Source organism: Cryptococcus neoformans, chromosome 11 (assembly GCF_000149385.1).
Source record: "Cryptococcus neoformans var. neoformans B-3501A chromosome 11, whole genome shotgun sequence".
NCBI lineage: Eukaryota > Fungi > Basidiomycota > Tremellomycetes > Tremellales > Cryptococcaceae > Cryptococcus > Cryptococcus deneoformans.
In genome coordinates, this window is record NC_009187.1 from 128,735 (window position 1) to 149,589 (window position 20,855).

At 46.9% G+C, this 20,855-nt stretch overlaps 7 protein-coding genes across 7 annotated transcripts; 5 read left to right on the forward strand and 2 right to left on the reverse strand.

Moving 5' to 3' along the window:
• Positions 1–1,018: 1,018 nt before the first annotated feature.
• Positions 1,019–3,429, forward strand: CNBK0440 (hypothetical protein; the record flags this gene model as incomplete). Its single annotated transcript, XM_767577.1, has 7 exons — positions 1,019–1,099; positions 1,427–1,893; positions 1,943–2,187; positions 2,235–2,306; positions 2,356–2,695; positions 2,739–2,803; positions 2,855–3,429. 7 exons carry the CDS (start codon positions 1,019–1,021, stop codon positions 3,427–3,429), a joined length of 1,845 nt encoding a protein of 614 aa, XP_772670.1.
• Positions 3,430–5,073: 1,644 nt separating this feature from the next.
• CNBK0450 (hypothetical protein) lies at positions 5,074–7,359 on the forward strand (the record flags this gene model as incomplete). Its single annotated transcript, XM_767578.1, has 4 exons — positions 5,074–5,091; positions 5,148–5,983; positions 6,034–7,182; positions 7,311–7,359. 4 exons carry the CDS (start codon positions 5,074–5,076, stop codon positions 7,357–7,359), a joined length of 2,052 nt encoding a protein of 683 aa, XP_772671.1.
• Positions 7,360–9,421: 2,062 nt separating this feature from the next.
• Positions 9,422–12,692, forward strand: CNBK0460 (hypothetical protein; the record flags this gene model as incomplete). The annotated part of the gene is made up of 18 exons (XM_767579.1): positions 9,422–9,671; positions 9,721–9,777; positions 9,827–9,903; positions 9,957–9,971; positions 10,024–10,167; positions 10,220–10,350; positions 10,391–10,673; positions 10,725–10,868; positions 10,925–10,956; positions 11,009–11,469; positions 11,519–11,616; positions 11,674–11,721; positions 11,773–11,845; positions 11,894–12,075; positions 12,128–12,221; positions 12,275–12,298; positions 12,353–12,439; positions 12,499–12,692. 18 exons carry the CDS (start codon positions 9,422–9,424, stop codon positions 12,690–12,692), a joined length of 2,394 nt encoding a protein of 797 aa, XP_772672.1.
• A 198-nt stretch (positions 12,693–12,890) lies between these two features.
• On the reverse strand, positions 12,891–13,639 carry CNBK0470 (hypothetical protein; the record flags this gene model as incomplete). The annotated part of the gene is made up of 3 exons (XM_767580.1): positions 12,891–13,234; positions 13,290–13,395; positions 13,457–13,639. The coding sequence occupies 3 exons, from the start codon at positions 13,637–13,639 to the stop codon at positions 12,891–12,893; spliced, it is 633 nt and encodes a 210-aa protein (XP_772673.1).
• A 183-nt stretch (positions 13,640–13,822) lies between these two features.
• CNBK0480 (hypothetical protein) lies at positions 13,823–14,782 on the forward strand (the record flags this gene model as incomplete). Its single annotated transcript, XM_767581.1, has 2 exons — positions 13,823–14,281; positions 14,339–14,782. 2 exons carry the CDS (start codon positions 13,823–13,825, stop codon positions 14,780–14,782), a joined length of 903 nt encoding a protein of 300 aa, XP_772674.1.
• Positions 14,783–15,032: 250 nt separating this feature from the next.
• On the reverse strand, positions 15,033–16,666 carry CNBK0490 (hypothetical protein; the record flags this gene model as incomplete). The annotated part of the gene is made up of 6 exons (XM_767582.1): positions 15,033–15,458; positions 15,570–15,701; positions 15,839–15,985; positions 16,036–16,151; positions 16,213–16,365; positions 16,624–16,666. 6 exons carry the CDS (start codon positions 16,664–16,666, stop codon positions 15,033–15,035), a joined length of 1,017 nt encoding a protein of 338 aa, XP_772675.1.
• A 1,818-nt stretch (positions 16,667–18,484) lies between these two features.
• CNBK0500 (hypothetical protein) lies at positions 18,485–20,632 on the forward strand (the record flags this gene model as incomplete). The annotated part of the gene is made up of 7 exons (XM_767583.1): positions 18,485–18,865; positions 18,926–19,021; positions 19,077–19,268; positions 19,321–19,497; positions 19,562–19,927; positions 19,984–20,285; positions 20,350–20,632. The coding sequence occupies 7 exons, from the start codon at positions 18,485–18,487 to the stop codon at positions 20,630–20,632; spliced, it is 1,797 nt and encodes a 598-aa protein (XP_772676.1).
• Between the last annotated feature and the right edge of the window lie 223 nt (positions 20,633–20,855).

Here is a 20,855-nt window from a genome sequence, read left to right on the forward strand (position 1 = left end):
CTCCACTTGAGTTGAGCACCTCCCGGAAAATCCCACAAACCGGTTCCTGGGAACTTGAATGCCGGTCGGACTTCGCATCTCTTTGTTTACACCACGCCAAATGACGATGACCTCAGTCGAGTTTGTCTGCATCATGTCATTTCTGTTCTGTCCCATGAGCTTCCCTGGCCAATAATATTGAAGGAAACAAAAGACCGGCTACAGCGGATAGCAGCATAGAGAATGAAAAAAGAAATGAAGAAAGCGGAATATATCTTTTTTGGTGCTTGGCATGCGTATTCGGTGACTCTGGTCATCACATCAAAACCCTTCCGCTCCCTAACTCCTGCCCATGTTCTACTTACAGCTCAAATATATCCGCAATGACTTCCAATCCATGGGTTGTCATATATTAACTCCCGTCAGAACGAAAGAGTCTTGCTAATCCATATACTGTTGTGGATCGAATCGACGAGTGCTGATGTTGAACTTGAGGCAATGGCGGTTTTGGCCTATGCGAGCGGCGTGGATCATTTTAGTGACGATAGTCTCTTTCACCGTAGTCGATTGTAAGTATAATTAGAGTGCGGTGTGTGCGTGGAAACTTACGACTGTTCCAGGTCGATCTCCTCATCCTGCTCCTCTCCGGAAAATAACGACAACTTCATCTCATCTGGCCATCCTACCCAGGAGAGCCAATAGTGGAATTAACCCTCGTTATATCTCGGCTCTTCCTCCTCCCCCTTCCACTCTCAAACATTCAGATAGTATCGTCCTTTCTTTGGATCTTGCTGAGCTACTACCGTTTGAGCTGAAGCTGTTGGTCAAACCCTCGGAACACATCTTCCACCCAGACGCTCAAAGTGTCTACTGTAATGGTCAAAAATCTGTGACGGAAAGGCTTAGGGAGGAAGATTGGAGGTTGTATACAGGAGAAGTTGTCCATCCAAGCTATATCGACAGATTTGCAACTCTTCATGCTGCTGGAGCTCATCAGCCGGTCTCTGAAAGAAGTCAAGTCCTTGGTTCAGCAAACGTCATGGTTCACGACCCCGGCAATCTCTACGGGCAAGGCGCTGTCTGGGAAGGATCATTTTCCGTTAATGGTGAATTGTATAATGTGATGACGAAAGATAACTACCAGAGGGTCAAAACAAAGAAGGACATTAATGCTGAGGGTGTTGGGCAAATGGTCGTCTTTCGACAAAGTGACGCCTCGCATGAAGCAGAGATCACAACCATACCCTTGTGCTCCCATGACTCGTTGGAATACAATAACTTGTCAAACCCAATTCACAATACTTCTTCCACTTTCGATACTTCCTCGCACCCTTTATTTGGTACTCTCAATTCCTTATGGAAGAAAGACGACATAGGAGGAGGATTGACAAATCCCTCCAACTTCATCAACTCGATCAATGATACACGTGGCTGTCCCAATACTCAGCAAATTGTTTACATGGGCGTCGCACTTGATTGCAACTATGTTGCTGCGTATGGCTCCCCTGAAAGAGCCCGAATCCAAACACTTAACAACTGGAACCAAATATCGTCCCTGTACAAATCCGCTTTCAATATCTCTCTCGGTCTGATTGAGATCCAGGTACAGGACATGGCTTGTCCCAAAACTGTGGTCGAAGGGGAAGAATGGAACATCGGCTGCGACCATAATATATCCTTGGACCAGAGATTGAGTGACTTTAGTGGTTGGAGAGGTCAAAGGGGAGATGATGGTGCAGGATTGTGGCATTTGATGACAGCTTGCCCTACAGAGTCAGAAGTCGGTGTGGCATGGCTTGGGACACTATGCAGGACTGACAGCGCAGATCAAGCTGGTAGTATGGTGTCAAGTACTGGGGTTAGCACTGCAACTAGAACCGAGTGGAGTCTAATTGCTCATGAGATTGGACATGGGTAAGCATTTGGGAAGTTCGAGAATATATTCGCTTACAGGTACTGATAGCTTTGGTGCTATTCATGATTGCACGTCTGGATGCTCTCTCTCTGGCTCTTGTTGCCCCCACACAACAACGACTTGTAATGCCAGTGGCCGATATATCATGAACCCTACGACCTCTAGTACCGAACATTTTTTCTCCGGGTGTACCGTAGGAAACGTGTGCAGCAATATTGGGAATAGAGGAATATTGACAAGCTGTATACAAACGCCAAGCGCTAGGACTGTAATAAGCCTCCAACAATGTGGGAGTGAGTTGCTTCTTTCGTCTAATTCGGGTCCGGGCTGACGTGTTTAGACGGTATTGTGGAGGATGGGGAAGACTGTGATCCAGGAGCGAACACGACCTCTCCTTGCTGCGATTCTTCCAGTAAGCCCTAAATCAGTTCGTCGCCCTTCAATTAGCTAAGCTCTCGTAGCCTGCAAGTTCGTATCCGGGGCAGTCTGTGATCCGTCGAGCTCGGCATGCTGCACCGCCTCCTGCCAATATGCCTCTGCGAACACCACCTGTCGCGCCGCTGTCGACGATATCTGTGACTACCCGGAGTACTGTAACGGCTCCTCGCCCCACTGTCCAGAAGATAGGACGGCAAGTGATGGGACAAGCTGTGGCAATGATGGACTGAAATGCGCTGGTGGGACGTGCAACAGTTTGGACAGGCAGTGTAGTATGGCGGGACAAAGCATGGGGCTAAGCCAGGCGTGCGGAAGGAAGAACGATAGGACCTGTATGGTGAACTGTAGGAACCCAACTTCAATGTGAGACAAAAGCCTTTTCCCTTGTATAACATGTGCTGATTAGTCGGCCGGGATATAGTAATAATTGCGTTGAGTTACAGACTGCGCTAGTTGATGGGTCACCGTGCGGTAGGTTGATACCTGCTCAAGATGGCGCATAAATCTGACTGATCGTATCAGGCTATGCCGGCCACTGTTACAACGGAACTTGCCATCCCGGATCATGGCAAGATACCGCCGCATCGTGGTATCGACAGAATCTTCGAATCTCAATCCCAGTGACCGTCATTGTTGCCATAGTGGTCTTGATTCTTTTCACCATTATTGGCTGTATCTGCTGTTCTTGTATCCGTCACCGACGTACTTCCCAGATGGCCCAGCTCCCTTCCACCGGTGATAACCCAATTCACCCCCCATCTTCAGCATCTAAAATGTCTCCTACAGCATCTCAGGTGGGGCACAATCCAATCTTGTGGGGTTCTTCTGGCTCAGAAAGTTTGGGGGCACCGTCGGCTGTCGAATTTGGTCGAAGAGATAGCGATTACGAGTCCACTGATATGGAGCAGCCTCCCCTTACACAAGTCGATCCATATGCCTCATCACTACCTCGTCACCATGATAGCAGTAACGCGCAATCTGTAAACCCTACCCGGGGAGAGGTAGGGTTACATAGCTGGGTGGACGATAAACAGTGGAATGGTCCGAATCATGGTCGGCCAGAGACGTTCGGAAGATTCAGGCTAGACGCATTATAAGCTTAATTCTGGTCGCCAGACTAATAGGTTACGGAGAGCATATTGTATAAAAGGGTTGTATCATCCGGTCCATACGACGTAGTATGTAAGGGCCTTGTTCACTTTCACCAGACTCCATTCACTATTATCTCCCAACTCCACCGCTTCCTTCTATCTCCCTTTACTGTTTGCCTCATGGCCCTGACTCCATTCTACTACTCATATTCGCTTCCTAGAATCTTTGCAGAGCAGACACGGAAAGGCTAACCACTTGCACTTGAGGCTTGGAGCTGTATAGTAATTAAATAATTAGCAAGTAGAAAGGTCTCCTGTCACGAGCCTGCACAAAGAAGAAGAGATAAGATATCATAGGAGGGAGTTACATAATAGGAAGGCAAGATCCGATTCAGATAACGAAGAAGGTCCAGCTGGACGTCCAGCTGGACCTCTTCTTTTTTGACACTTGAACAATTGCAAAACACGGCACGAGGACAACCCCAATCCTGAAATGAATGGGACGGAGGGATGGAGAGGACATAATATAAGTTATAAAAGGAAGGGTATGTGGACGACGTGTTCATGCATCAACAAAGGTTTCACACGCCTCGGTCAATGGCGGTTCATGGAGGATTGATCTTCGCCTGTCCTTCTATCAAAATGAAGGAATTTGAAAAAAAGGGGGAGTAATTTGGTATTCACGCAGCATGTAAATGATAGAACAAAAAAGGCAGACGCCGGAGGAAGGAAGGAATGCCAATGAAAGCAGCAAGTACCTGAAATCTGAAGCCTAGAAATCCAAAAAACGAGCGAGGAACAAGAATTAGAAGAGAAAAGACGAAAAGACAAGGGGCAAAAGAATAGGAAAGCTGGAAGAAGAATGACCGGCAGACCCGCCGACGGAACGTGCGGCGAACTGAGAACCGACCCTTTCTTATTACCAGTCGTCCCTTCGCCGTTCGCCCTTGATTTAATGTTAGGTACCGGATCGTCAGTGGCTAATATTAATTAAGGATTATCGTCTATCGTTTGGGCAACACAAAAGAAGTGAGAAGTAAAGAAATGGGAGATGGAATGCAAAGAAAGCAGTCAGAAGAGAAACATAGGATCTGTATGCTTCATTTTCGTCAAAAGGAAATAATAAGAGCCATGCGCCGTAAAAACAATTGCAGGCATGCATGGCTTTGTCAACTGTGAGATGCTTTTCTGTTTCAAATAATCATAGGCCTAGGAGGTTCATATAAAGTGGAGGAGCAGGCAATAGCAGAATATACCACGTGATATAGAAGTATTTTACATGCACGACGGCGTTAAATTACAAGACTTTTTACGTACGTTACAAAATGCACAAAAAGGCAAAACAAGGAAGGAACAAGGGCTGTAGCAAAATATTAGAGTACGACACTTGCGGCGCCGGCTGTTGAACGGACGCCGATGCCTAGCTCGCATGCCCAGCATGTGACTGATCGGTAAAGCCTATTTACTTAAATATGGTTCCTTATCATTTTATCAAACTTTTCAAAGAACTAATTATGGTTGGCGGCTCTGATAAGTATAATCGAGGGAATTCAAAATGGTATTTTTACCCGTGATTAGGAGGTTGGTTAATTTAGTCTTTTATTTTGTATGTAGCCCAGAACAGAACGTGTCTCTGGATCCTCGCATAATATGCATGCGACACAGAAGGTCTTTCTTATACTCAAGCATATATTTTGCATCAATCCAACGCAACAACATTACAGGTGAAGTGGAGTGCACGTCCCAGCAAGAGGCCGCAACATCACGCAGCACACTGCACCTCCAAAATAAGCGTCAATCGCCTGATCACCATTGTCTTTCGACTGCTGCGCAAAATCCCTCTTCACGAGATCTCTTTCCCCATATCTTCTGTGTCTTCCAATACAATGCCCCAGACGGCAAACGTGGAGCAAAACTCCAAGCCCCAAAATCACCACAACACTGCATCGACTGACACACAAGGTTCGATGCCGTCCACGATGTCACCGACTTCTGCACCGAACCCCGAGTATTTCGGGGAGGTACAGTCTAAATGGCCTGATTTCTCGCCCGCAAGTCATTGGACACCACGATTATTATGGTCAAGTAATGCGCATCCGACTGCGGACTCAGCGAAATATCAAACACAGCGTAAAATTGTCGACCTCGACACTGGTGTGCGATCCGACAATTTAATGGCGAAAAAACTGCAGCAAGAAGAGGCCAACCCTGCTTCTAACATGACACCGCAAGCCCAATCTCTATACCCCCCTTCTCCCTTTATTACATTGAGCAAACGTCATGCCCACTCGCCATTCGAAAATCCTTCTGCGACTCCTGATGAGATTGATTACTTCACCGAGAGACGCAATTTTAGATTGAAACATGCAATGGAAGAGGATGGATGCGGAATGATGAGCTGTTCTGCGCCTCCAACAATGTTGACAAAAATTACTGGAGAGGTTTGGAAAGAGCTGCCACCGACTTTGGACACTAAAACTGGATCATTGGTGTTGGATAGCCAATCTCAGACAACGGTTGGACTTCGAGAAGCCCAAGAAGTCTACGATCGCGATAGGTAGTATGTCCTTTTTGTCAAATTACCAAACATCCGGCTGAACTGGATAATAGTGAATCCTACGCTGCTCGAGCTATCGGCCTTGAAACTGGTTATCGTTACGATCAACTTTTACGGGCAAAACTCGACAAACCCTCATCACAAGGTCAATCCGCCCCTACATCCGAGCACTCTACCCATTTCAGCCGCACTGATCTTGGCGACTGGACAACACGTAATCACACTACGATGCCCACTCCATCTCCTTATCAGTTGACTACTGATCTTCAGCAAATGCGCACTTACTTCCCTCTTTTGCCCCATTCAGCCGTTCCGCCAGTGCCCCCACTCAATGAGCAGCTCGCTGCGGCTGAGTGGCAGCTGCCTGTGGTTTTATCTCATACTGACTATTTGCCTTCACCTCAAGCTTTCCTTGATGTGTCTGTACCTGCCGTAAATCATCCAGCATCTATATTCAGTCCTTTTGCTGGCGAACTTCCTGCTGTACCTCAACCAGTCATTCCTCATCCTCCGCGTATGGCGCCTTGCGTCGCCCAAGTCCCTTCTGAAAAATCCATCCCTCCAACGGCAGATCAGCTCCGAGACTGCTCGCAGATCCATATTCACCCCGATTTGGTCGCTCCTCTCCCGTCCCATCCCATTTTTTTTTCAAAGGTTGTATCGACACACGGAGAACTTCAAGTCTCCTATGGAATTTCGGCGTCTGAGGATAAGGCTGGCCAGTATCATTCTATTTCAGCAACAAACGATGGAAACCATCCTCCTCCAAACTATATTCACGGCTCTTATCCATCGCCATCACCCCATCACGTGCCACCACCTGTCATGACCAGCCACCGACATTCTTTCTCGGTCCCTGGCCAAGGGTTCTACCGGAATGATACCTCACCCATCCTCAAGATGCATGCCCATCAGACGGAAGGTATGCATCTTATAGGGGTGGACGTGCCTCATCCCGCCCCACAGTACTCCTATAATCCTCTGGAAGAAGGATTGACGTCTGTGCCGCCTTTACCCAAGAAGAAGCGAGGAAGGCCTAGGCGGTCTACTTATCCCAACGATCTGGTAGAGAAGAGCATTGGCGAGGGCAGGCAGGAGAGCAGACCAGAGGAATGCAGTGGTCAGGAAGGGCTTGAATTTGGCAAGCGGTTCTTACCAAAAACTGCGATTGCATGCAACTTTTGTCGACTCAAGAAACTCAAGTAAGTCATACATTTTACAAACACTTCAAAATGACGAAATACTAATCTTTCGATTTAGATGCAATGGTCAAAGGCCCGCTTGTTCACATTGTAAACGACGGAGTGATAGTGAATGCGTGTACCAAAAGCCTCCCAACGGACGTCGATCAAGTAGACAAAGAAGGCAAAAGGAAGTAAATCGTGATATCCCTTTTACGTCGAACGTCTTACTACCTTCGACTGGCCGATATTCCGAAAAACCTATGCGCCAGGTATGGGCAGAGAGCTAAGGAGAACTGTCAAGCAACTCTGCATGGGAAGAGGAGGAAGGCGGGGATAACGAAATTCTGGCGCAAGTGCCAGGACAAGTATTTGAGCGGGCGAGGTCCGGTGCTTCACTCATACTAGCGATAACGATGGCTATCATTATTATGATTTAATGCGCGAATGTCGTGCTACGGAATTTCCGGCAGAAGCGGCCCGGAGAAGCGGACCGAGATTCCAGACGAGCATGATGAGGGGACGAGACCAAAAAAAGCAAGTGAAAAAACAAAATTGCCGCTGGGTGGGGCACAGAAGAGGGACTATCATAATTGAAGCTTTTTATTATTATTTTGTACCGTCTGTCACGATTTTTTTTGATAGTTGTATGATTTATGTTTTCTCATAGTGATATCATGGTTGATGTTCTTCATGGGTGTATGATAAACATGAATCCATCATTCATCGTGTTTATTCTGTGCAGTCCTCCATCACGGAAATACCGGACCAGAGTTTGGGTTTCGGAAGACGTTCATTTTACATTCCGAATCGAGAAGATCGGCAGGGCGGAGATATCCGATGATCATCATCCTCGACCGAAGACTGCAAGGTTGAAGAGGGAGGAAGGGAGTAACCTTTTATCGTGAATTAGACAGCGACCAAATGAATGAGCAGCAGTCCACGCTTGCTATGTCCAGCGGTGGTGACGGAGAACGTACGCATATTTATTGAGAGCATGACGAAATCCTTTTATCACCAAAGGTGATATAAATATTTTATTGCGTGTGATCTACGTAACTGCTATTACGTTACGCTTATCACTTCTCTTATCATTCAATCACGCGATCCGGCGTTGTCCGAAGCCCGCACCAGATAGATGATAAATATGATAGATATTTCTTATGTTCACCACAACTACTCAAGCGCCAACGGGTTTTAGACTTGCTTGAATTTCGAAGCTGATGAGGAAGTACATACAGATGTCGATTTCCGACTTTGATGACTTATTTATACCTGTTAAGCTGTACTAATTGGCTAATAAATCAATATTCAGGAAAAAGTGATGATTGACAAGTGACGAAAGCGCCATGATGGAACAGTGTGTCCAAAAAATTAACATCATTTTGCGTGCTCTATTTATTACGTTGGAACGATAGATGTTGGGGGAAATCATATGTACAGTACATTATTTAATAATGCGGGTACCAGCGTACAATCTACAACTGTCTTATGAAGTGTTCAACAGCAGTAGAGAAAACGAAAAATTGTCATCAACGACAGGCATATCCCCACAGCTCTAATCGAATCTGGCTCTAGTCCACATGTACTGGTACAGTCAACACGAGGTATCACAGATCCAAAAAGGATCTTACACTACGTCGACCGGCTGCGGCTTACAATAAAAGATTTTCGAGCTGGGGATTGCCAGTTGCCGATGCCAGATGTCGGCAAGTTCGCGATTAGCGCTAGGTGGAGATCGTAAGTATTTGACAGAAATGCCATGAAAATGAGAAAAGAACAACGAAGAGTGACGCTATCGCGTGCAACTCAGCGGTGCCTAAGCTATTTGCTAGCCCAGTTACGTGACTGCCACCCGTTCCTTATTGTTTCTGAAATACGCAGAACGGTTCTCCCTCGCTTCTCTTGTTGACCCATTTTCCGCTTTTCGGGCCAACAGAGCTTGAATCAATATTGTCAGAGTCCCGAGCTATGGTATTCCCGACCCCAAAATTACCAACACTTTGTCACTTATCGCTTATCGTTAACCGCCCCCCCTCCTCGTTCACCCCAGGGCCCCACTTGCACGACATATGCCTTGTCCAATGCACAATATGGCGTCAACGTTATCATCTTGGATATCGGAATGAACGCGCATCTGTGGGAAAGAGCCCGATATCCCAAATAGTATGTAAAGGAAACAAGGGATGGAGATGAAGACATCGAATCATCGTCCATCGCCGGCGGCCAAATCAAAGTCAACTAGTTTTCCATTAGTAAGATGTCGGCATCCTACAACGGGATTGAGGCACCTATCCCACGGGATCAGGCAACCGATTTTCCAATCCAAACATTCTACGCAAGTACTGAGTCTCCAGAGCTCGATCAAAAGCAGGAGGACAATGTGGATCTAGAGAAGAATGAGTCTACAGATAATGTTGAAGTCAAGGTCGAGTCCATTAAAGACCCCGGAGTGGAGCTTACACCCAATGAGGCTTTTCGTTGGAATGTGGATGGTGATCAGTCGCCTTGTGAGTATCTCTCATTGCCGGGCTTGGTTATCAGCTAATCCCTCTTCAGTCCCCGAAGTAGCAGCTTGCGTGCCCAACACAGACGATCCCAGTATCCCTTGCAACAGTGAGTGATCATTAACTGTTTTATGTTTTCTTAAATTGACCACTACTAGCTGTGAGAGCATGGATCCTTCTTACAGTCTTTGTCGTCCTTTTCGCTGGTGTCAACCAGTTCTTCGGCTTGCGTTATGTATGTCTCCTCCGAGAAATCACAGGACCTGGCTGATATAATCTGGTATCCAGCCCTCTCTTACCATTGTAGATTACTTCGCCTCCTACCATGTTAAGTGGCAGCTTACCCTTCTGGCAGGGTTATGTGGTCTGCCAGTTGTTAGTATTTCCTATAGGTCGAGCTTGGGAAAAACTTCCTAAATGGGTCGTTCCCCTTGGGCCTTTCTCATTCTACCTCAACCCTGGAAAGTTTACTATCAAAGAGCATGCCCTTATCGTTATTGTAAGCCTTTATACACCCCCCTTGTAGGCATCCAGCTGAGTAAAACCACTAGTGTGTCAACTTGACAGCGAGTACCGCCTATGCTATGGGTTCTCTTGTCGCTATCATCTCTCCCGTTTATTGGAACAGTGATTTTGGAGCTGGTTTCTCCTTTGTATATTTGCTCACCACGCAAGCTCTTGGGTAAGTCTCGCCATTCCCAGTCTCAAGCTAATCACAGTAGTTTCGGCCTCGCTGGTCTCGCTCGAAGGTGGCTGGTATACCCCGCCGCCCTCATTTGGCCTTCATCCCTCGCATCCACCGTACTTTTCCGAGCTCTTCATGAGCCTCAGAGTCGAAGCCCGGCCAACGGGTGGACTATCACCAGATACCGCTTCTTCGTTTATCTGACTATCGGCGCTTTCATTTGGTTCTGGTTCCCTGATTACATCTGGACTTCTTTAAGTACTTTTGCGTTCATCACTTGGATTGTGCCCCACAACCAGAAGGTCAACACTATTTTTGGAGTGGGTATTCATTGTGTTATTCGAAGAGTGATGGGCTAATGAGCTGTACAGATGAACTCTGGTTTAGGTCTTCTGCCAATCAGTTTCGACTGGACTCAAATCAACTATGCTGGTTATCCCCTTACCACACCTTTCTATATTACTTGCAATGCTTTTGCTGTTGTCGTATTCTTCTATCTGTTCTTGTCACCCATCGTGAGTTGATCTCAAGTCTCTAAGGCCGTAAGGCCGTAGGTACTAATTAAGTACAGCTTTACTACAAGAACGTCTGGCACAGTGCTTAGTATGCTCCACAATCGAAATGTGCAACGAACCACATGCTAACCTTTCATCAGTCTCCCTCTTCTCTCCTCATCAACTTTTGACAACACCGGATCATCCTACAACATTTCTCGAGTCGTTGACGAGAAGCTCGATTTTGTCCTTGCCAAATACCAAGAGTACTCCCCCATGTACATCTCCATGTCTTACTCCCTCACTTACGGCCTCTCCTTTGCCGCTGTGACCAGTATCGTCTTCTACACCTACCTTTACAGCGGTAAAGAGATCTGGGCTAAGTTCAAGGATGCCAAGCACGGTGGAGAGGATATCCACAAGCGATTGATGAGTTCTTACAAGGAAGTTCCTGATTGGTGGTACGGCGTCCTCACCCTCGTTGTCCTTGGCCTTGGTATTTTCACTTGTAGATACTGGGATACTCAGCTGCCTGTTTGGGGTTTCATTGTGGTTTGCTTTGGTATGGGGTTAGTCTTGATTGTGCCCGAAGGTATCCTCGAGGGCACTACCAATCAGCGAAGTGAGTCTTGCTCGGTTTGCAGATGGAGTTGTGCTGATCATCAACATAGTCTTCCTGAATATCATTACCGAGTTGATTGCGGGTTATGCTTGGCCTGGGAAACCTATTGCCAACATGCTCGTCAAGTGTTACGGCTATAACAGTGTCGTACGTCTTCAGCCTTCTGGGAACGTTTTCAGAAACCAACGACTGACGATGAAACAGAAACACGGTATGGATTTCGCTCAAGATCTCAAGCTCGGTCAGTACATGGTGAATTATCATAAATAACCTATCCCAACTATCAACTGACGGGACTGGTAGAAAATCCCTCCCCGAACTCTTTTCTGGGCGCAGATCTACTCTACCCTTTTGGCTACAATGACTCAGACCGGAGGTAAGGCTCGCCTTTCGCCTTGGATGTCCCATGCTGACGGCGGCCCAGTGCTTAGATGGATGATCGGCAACATCAAAGACCTCTGTCAACCTACAAATTCCGACCGATTCACTTGTGCGGGCGCGAAGGTGGTGTACAACGCGTCTCTTATCTGGGGTACCATTGGTCCTCAAAGGATGTTCCAGGCGGGCCAGGTTTACAATGGTTTGATGTACTTCTTCCTCATTGGCGTAGGTACTTTTTTTTTTGGAATAAGATATTGCTAAAAAGTGAATTGTTCAGCCTGTGGTTACTGTGCTCGTCTACCTTGTTTACCGACGATACCCTAGCAGCTGGGTCAAGTATATTAACGTGCCCGTCTTCTTCAATGCTGCAGGTAAATTTTCCTTCCCTACATGCTTGACCTCAGATAATGACGAAGCCTTTTAGGCAATATCCCTCCCGCCAACACTAGTAAGTCTGAGCTCGACCAAACTCCATTCGCCCTTAGCTGACTGCTGTCATCAGCCCAATATTCTCTTTGGTTCATCTTTGGTTTCATTTTCAACTACCTCATCCGAAGGCGGGCCTTTGCTTGGTGGAAGCGATACAATTGTAAGTTCAACTCCTTCCTTTTCTTTTTTGGCAACGCTTATGCAGTTTTCCTTCTCCAGACCTAACCCAAGCTGCCATGGATACTGGTACGGCACTCGCCACCATCATCATCTTCTTCGCTCTTAGCTACAATGGTGTCAAGTTGAATTGGTGGGGTAACACTGTTGGATCCGACACGGATGATGCCAAAGGGACACCATGGTTGACTGTTCCAAGTGGAAGTTACTTTGGTAGGGGTCCAGGAGAGTTCTAAGCGATTTGTTTCCTTCTTATCAAATCCGTGAAAGGTGTGAGTTCTATTGTGGGTATGGTGGGTGAATACTGTAATAACAATTGGTTATAGATAGAAGATTCCTGTTTGACGCCAATAGATTACTTGTTCTTTAAACGATTTAAATGAATAAGCGTAACATAAGATAACAAGTATCAACTTTCTAACTCACTCCCCTTACTAAGCAAGCGGTATGCCAGCATTCCCCTTACCGTCCTGATACACTTTTGAAAGCCCATTGTACTTGTATTTGACCTCTTGCGCTCTTGTCTTCATAGCCTCCTTCTCATCACCCTCCAAATCCTCGATCAACTCCGCCACTGAACGTGCTGTCCAAAACTCGTTTGACTTGTTGTAAAGCGGTCGATTTGCAAATTCAGATGGTAACTCTGAAGAAGCCGGAACCTTGAAAACTTGTTCAAGAATACGAATATCATGGGGAATGTTGAATGCGTCTCGGGTGTCTTCGTATGTGAAGAGGAAGTAGTGGTTGTCGAACCCCGACCAGGTTATACCAGAGAGACCTTTGGTGGGTTAGCTGGAGCTTTACTGGAGCTTTACTATATAGACAAAGCTTACAAAGTGAGCAAGGTTCATGGGTAGCGAAGAAGACACACTCGCTAGGCAACGGTCTCTGATCCGCAGGAAGAGCGTAAAAATGCTGAATACAATTGATCTCTCCGTGCTGTTCGAATTGTATCAGCACTGGCACTGTATTATGAATTCTTAAATTCAATCTTACTTACAAGAAGAGGGGAGGAGGTCTCATTGTTGGTCGCCACCACGACCACGCTCAAATCACTCTTTCGCAAGATAGCCGCACCAAAGACTTTACACCCCGCCGCAACACCTGCTGCGGTGAGTGGGATAATCTTATCGTCGGTAGTGGAGAGAAAGGCGTCAAGAAGCTCCGCAGAGGTGTAGGACATATTGATTGCTGAGAGGATGAGATAGACATCTTGTCTATTGAGAAAAAAAGTACAAACAATGCATGCGTTTGTGAACAGAGATCCGGTACGAGCGGACCACCGGGCGGGAGATAAGGAAAACTGGTCTTGGTGACTTCGGTAATCCGAGTCGCCCACAACTAAGCGCGTCGCACGCAAAAAGTGATGACGTTGGCAATTCCCCTGGAATTATCACTCTTCGATCCGACCTCCGCCGATTTCCTCGTTCCACTTATTAGTTTCTCCGCCTATTTCTCTGTCAAATCATTCACCATGCGCCCCTGTCCCCGCCTCCTCACCCGCAAACTTAATTACCCAGGCCATATCCCCCTTTCTCCCGCCCAAAACGCCCTCCTCGCAGTTGGGTCAGGCGTTGTCGGCGTCCTCGACGTCACACGCGGTGATCTCATCGCTTCCCTCTCGGAGTCCACAGCCGGTATTTTCCTTCCGGCGCTGCATGAGAAGATGAAAATGACGCCTGAGGGGAGACAGATTATGAAGGATCGACCGGAGATTACGAATAAGACGATTGAGAAACTGAAAGAACTGAAGAGGGGCACGCTTGGGAGAGAATATGTAGAATGGTTGGGAGGTGGAGGGCTGGAACCAGAGAGCCGAGCTCCTGTGAGCCTTTCAACGCTTCTAACTTGAGGAATTAATTGGGGCTGATGCAAACCCCAGGTGCAATACATCGATTCTCCACTCTTAGCATACACAATGCTTCGTTACCGCCAAACCCACGATCTCTATCACACCCTTTTCTCCTTACCCCCCACTCTTCCACACGAACTATCCCTCAAAGTCCTCGAATTCTCCAATATGTCCCTCCCCGTAGCACTCCTCTCTTCTGTTTTCGGTCCTCTGAGGTTAAAGAGAAAAGAGACCTGGACGCGAGATTGGGTACCCTGGGCACTAAGGACGGGGCGGGAAGGGAGGAGCCTCGTGACGGTATATTGGGAGAAGAGATGGGAGCAGGGCATAGGAGAATTGAGAAGAGAACTGGGGGTGGAAAGAAATGATGCGGACGGGGTGGAAGCGAGGTGGGGCGGGTATAGAAAGATTAGAGAAGTAGAAAGGGAGTTGAGAAGGAAAGGTGAATGGGTGGATGAACCGGAAGATTGGTAGTCAACAATCATGTTCCTTGAGTGTCCGCATGTGGTGATGCACAGAGTCGATAATCACATCTGAAATAAACAAATCTACCTTATAAATAAAAATAGGTAAATGGTAAATCCCCTCGACGTCAAAGTCTTAATTTAGACCCTATCCAATCCCTTCCCACTTTGTCTCCTTACCGCAGCGTTTATTTGCTCCATCTCTTTTTTATTCCCATTACCGCACATTCTAAAGACACTCCAGGCTCTTGAGCGGGTAATTAGAAGAACAGGTAAGTCAACACAAAGACACCGACCATGAGCCCGATGACAATTTCGAGGGGGACACCTTGCTGTTGAGCAGTAGCCACAGCTTGCGCAGGCTTGTTTGCAGGCTCGTTAGCACCTCCGGCCATACCCCGCTTCCTCAAGCCAGAGACTTGAGGACCCTTGGCCTCTTCCAGTTGGGCACGAAGAGATTCAATCTCCTTGAGCGCAACGGCCAGTTTTTCAGAATCAGAGGTGGTGGCCGCAAGAGATTGCTCGAGCGCTGAGTTGGTAGAGTTAACCGCAGCGGGAGAGAGAGATGGAAGAGGAGGTTGAGTGGGGGCAAGAGCAGGAGCAGTGGTGTCGACAGACTTGGGTTGTTCGAGGGGAGAAAAGGGTTTCTCGTGGGAAGGTGATGTTTGGGCGTGGCTGAAGATGGCCTGTGCACTTGTTAGCCTTCTAGGTCTTTTGGGTTAAATATATCTAGGGGGTTATATAGTCATGCACAAAAAAGAATAAGGAAGAGGAAAGCTGAAAAAAGAAAGACAAACTGTGACAGGAGGCTTGTAAGGCGGCTGTTCAATTTCCCAATAGGTCAGACCACCGTTACGGAAAAGAGTCGGATCGTACTCCTTGTCCGGCCTTGTGGTCCACCTTGTCAAGCCGACGTGATAAGTGTCGTTCTTTTTTACATGCAGAGCCACCGAAAAAGAATTTGAAGCAAGAATGAAGATAATTGTAATTGAAAGTTGCGGAAAAGGAGGTGAAAAGGAAGACCACGGTCAAATCCGCTCCCCCTAGGAAACAGGCAGCTACTCACTGGCTCTTCAACCCTGCTAGCCTCATTAGCCTCGTCTTCTTCAGGGATGCCCTGGTTATTTGTGGATCCGTCTTCGGCGGGGAGGTACACAACTTTGAGCTTTTGCTCGCTAATAGCGCCCTTGTTTGTCTTTTCCAATTGTGACCACTATCCAAAGATGTCAGCAATTGAAAATTTCAAGATCATAAGCAACTGACCAATTCCGCCAAAGAGTGCATTTCTTCGTCAGGAGTGATGGACGCAGACTGAACCAAGAATTTGTCCTTGCACTTGGCGTGGGGAGGGGGTTCCTGGGCTAAAGGCTGCAGCATGACTGATATCCATCCATCAATCCGCAATCCATTATTAGATTCGTATTACAAGACACTACTCACTGTGCACTTCGACGCTCTCTCCAGCCTCAACTCTTCCAGAGTTGGGCCTCACAGAATACTGCTTCGGCGCAGTCGTCTTGACTTTGAAGGCAACAGGGTGGTAGTTGGGGTTATGGATGAGAAGCGAGCGCTTGACGACGCTGGTGAAGGGACCTGCATCGGAGTGAAGAAAACGGTTAGTACGATTCGGCTACAGATGAAGAAAGGCGGCGACAAAGAGATGGTGATAGGTGGATAGGGCGTTAGAGGTGTTGCGCAGCCGACCGCGCCTTAGAATGCCAATCTACGTCAGGGAGCCCTAACACCTTGAATTCTATGCAGGGCTCCTGGATTGTTGCTTTCCGACACAATCTTCCCCTCTGACCTTCCACATCACCTCCCATGGCTACTATCGATCGAGACATGACTCACGGGGGAAACCCAGTTGGGTAGAGGGACTAAGTTCGATCGACATGTTGTTCGTGCTCTACTGTGTGTCGAATCACCTGATATATATCTCGAATATATGGCTTGACGGGTACAGTTGACCGTTATGTCGACTTGGTCAAGCAGAAATCAAGGTGGAAGGGTGTGGCTTGTTGAGTGACGCTGAACAGAAGGCGATAGGTGGACTCTAGTTTCGCAGGGTTAACTGTGGATATTACTGCGTTTATGTGTCTGGTTACTCCTCCAGGGATGGCTGTTGAGTTAAGAAGTGAAGAAGAAAAAGAGAAATGGTGAGAAATAGGGGAAATGAACAACACTATGAGGACGGGACGCAACGGTCAATGATGACGCCGATCTACTACCAATGCCACATCACTTTCACCGAGTATGCCCGATCGCACTTGTGACGTGGAACTTCTATACAAGAACATCATCATGTTGTATTCGTCTTCCTCTTTTCTGTTCTTTTTGTAAGTTCCGACGTACTCCTGACGGACGGGTGAATGCCATGATAGCTCTGGGCTTGTGCTGTTCTCGTTGGCAATCTTCATCAGTCTCCTCGCAGATCTTTGAAAAGCATCATAGCTGCCGTCCTGGTAACGCCCGCAGAGATCAAAAAAACCCTGGGTATGCAGCACTAAGAGACATCCCCCCACACCATAATGCTTGTGAGCAGCGAGGAATCGCGCTTCATGTTTTTTTGTTGCCCATTGCTATACCATGACATAGGTAAATCAATGAATTCAACGCGGCAGGATACACTTTGCAATGACTAAAATCCTTATAAACAAAGTCCTTTGTGGCGCACGGTACCCACATCATTCATGGGTCTTCGACCGACGATAAAGCCACCATGCATATCATCCTGGTAAAATGGAGCTCTGTGGCCGGGTCTGCCGAATGATCAAAAGTCACTGAGTTTTTCCTCTCGGTTACCAATGGTTTGACCTTATTTAGCCGCAATCCTCGACAAACGTTTTGCGAAGAAGTGCAGCCAATACCAATATGGTGGTACCGGCGATTGATGTAATGGAAAGGTCTGTCTCTCGTAGCAGCCCCACTGGAAATGCGCCCTAAAACGCTTGGCTGTCCTTCAGGATGACATGAGTAGGGTTATGCCACTGGGAATGATGATATCCATGATCCTCGATATTTCACTCAATACATGTGATGAATAGCCGTCACCGCCGACGATCCACATGCCTTGAATAGTGACATCCCATGATAAAGGCGCTGACCATAATACGAAGCGGACGAAGCTTAGCAGGCTAATCCGAAAAGCCCAAACAGAAATGTAATGTGGAATATGCATCATCCTTACCTTTATAGCTTCGGCCACCGACCACGGTTTTCCTGTCTTTATCCGTCTGTCTTAGTCCAAAAAAAAGTTCGGTACCGCTGCATAGCACACTGTATTAGGTGTATGTACTCGGTCCTGACTTTAATGTCCTTTTAATAATCAAATTTCACATATACCCGAACGACGAAAGGATTAATAAACGAGTCAACACCTCGGTGACAAGAAGCGGCGATCCGGCGTTTCACCCACCTTCAATATTCCATCAGATCCAAATCATAACGATGGATGACAAATAAGGACGTGCCTCCACCTCCACTTACCCGTCTTTATCATCAGCGATCTATGTCGGTATCGCACTATTTGATACTTTGACCTTGTAACTGCTCTTTAATAAAGTAAAAATAAAAAAGTATACAACTTGCCGGTGTCGTGCTTCTTTTCTGCTTATCAATCTTCACTCAGGATATTGAACTCGCTGATTCATCTTGAAACCTGTCGAAAGGATGAGGACCAGAGGAAAAGTATATAATCTGGCTGTTTTGAGGTATGAAAGAGCAGCTCTTCTTCCTCTCATCAACAGTTCTCTATCTCACCATCCCGGGCACTCCATTCCGTCTTACTTGGTTCAAGAAGACAAAGCAATTTGATACACCAACAATGAGCGAACTCCCTCGAACAAAGACGAACGATACCGTCTGCACTCTCACATCCCCTATTTCTGGTGCTCCATCACCCGAGAAAACAGCAGTTGATGTAGACGCCATTTGCAAAGAAAAGAAACTTGACAGCAAATCTATCGATGAACTATCACCTCCTTCGACTAACACTGAAGTACACCTCGAAGCTCAAACTCAGGAGGAAAGTAGTTTGACCAAGTTAAGTCCAAGCCGCAAGTGGTTCTTACTACTGGTTTTCAGTGTTGCTCAGGTAGGCACAGTGGTTCGCTGCATTGTATCTATATATGCTGACAATGCTACACCTGCAAAGTATCTCGATGTCTGTTCCGTATCTGCCCTTTTTGTCCTTACCGATGCGATTCAAAAAGACCTTGGCATCCAGTACGAGGCTTCCTCTTGGATCATTGTAAGTTGACCACACAGTACTATCAGTCGGTCTCAAACTGACCACTTCATCACAGACTAGCTACTCCGTCACATTTGCCTCATTTTTATTATTCTGGGGACGTGTAGCGGACCTATACTCGGCAAAGGCAGTCTTCGCATACGGCTTCCTTGGACTCGGTGCTACCAACTTAGTCATCTCTTTTATGCCTAATCAGTTTGCCTATTTCATCTTCCGTGCTTTGAGCGGAATTGCTGGGGCTGCTACTGTAAGTTTCAGTTCCCATTTAATAAGTAGTGATGGTTGATCAGATATTGCAGATTCCCTCGGCTTTCAGGTTGATCCTCGCTCTTTTTGAGCCGAAAGAGCTCAACATTGCTCTTACCATTTTCGGTCTCAGCGGTGCCATCGCCAACGTCACAGGCCTTGTTATTGCTGGCTTCTTTGGATTCATCACTGCTAATGACCAACAAGCCGGCTGGAGATGGTTCTTCCGAGTAGGTCTCAAATCCATCGACTGGAGATTTGCTCAACTGACAATCGTTTCCTTTTTTTTCGCAGATGATGGCTATCGTAATTGTACCTTTCGGCGTTTCCGCCCTTACTCTCATCCCTCAATCCGCTGGGAAACTGGTTGAACAACTTTCACCCCGAGATAAGCTCAAAAGGCTCGACATTGTCGGCTGCTTCATGATGCTTGCTTCCATCATCTTGCTTATACTGGGTATCACTCTCGGTGCTTCTTATGGCTGGAAAAAACCAGGCTTCTTGGTTCCATTTTTGCTTAGCTGGCCCATCTTTATTGCTTTCTTTATCTACGAAGCGAGATTACCTGAGAGCTACGCTTTGATCCCTCCATCATTCTGGAAAATTCCAAACATGACCTTGTTGATTGTCTTTGCGCTCGGTATTTACCCTTGGTGGTGTGTAAGTCAATTCTTTGTTGCTACCGATACGGCTGAGAGCTGATGTCTGGAATGCAGGTGAGCCAACTGCCCCTGATCGAACGATTCATCGACTACTTCAACGAACCTGCCATCATCGCCGCCCTCCGCGTCTTCCCTCAAGGTGCTTCAGGTCTCTTCGTGGCATTCTTTGTCCCTCGACTTCTTCAAAAGGTCGGCAGTGCCCGAATACCTCTTGCCGGCGGTATGTTCGTCGGTGCTGCCATGTATCTACTCATTATTTTCAATGATGGCAAACTGGGGAGCGATTATTGGAGATGGCTTTTCCCCGCTTTCATCATTGGAAGTGGTGCTGCTATGATAAGCTTCTTATCTACAAAGTATGTTTATCTCCTTTGATGGCTTCTTCATAATCCTTTTCGCAAATGACTGACTCTAGCACAGTATCACAGTTATGACCTCCGTTCCCCCCGAAATTTCTGGTGTTGCGGGTGCGATGCTCCAAGTCTCTCTCCAAGTCGGCGCTGCCATTAGCCTCACTGTGCAGGCTGGGCTTCTGACCCTCAATCCCGGAGGAATGACCAACTATGCCAATGTGCAAGCATCCTTATGGTTCCAATTCGGGTGGCTTGTGCTGAATGCTTTGATTATTATTGTTTTCTTTAGACAGAACAAAATGCCAAAGATATCAGAGGAAGAGGGAGCTGGGGCGGCGTTTGGAGCATAAGTCTGCGTTTTGGCAAAGTTGAGAGAAATCAAAGAATTTGTATTACAAAACGAACGATATAGAGTAGCAATCTTATTATTAGAATGTATAAATGCGGTTTATCTTTCACTCATTGCAACAGTTCCCGTTCATTTCACCGTTTGAGAACTTCCTTGTCACCGCATAATAGTAGTAATAAATGGCAGGCTTCTCAGTTGATGTACACCTAGCGGAAATTGGTAAA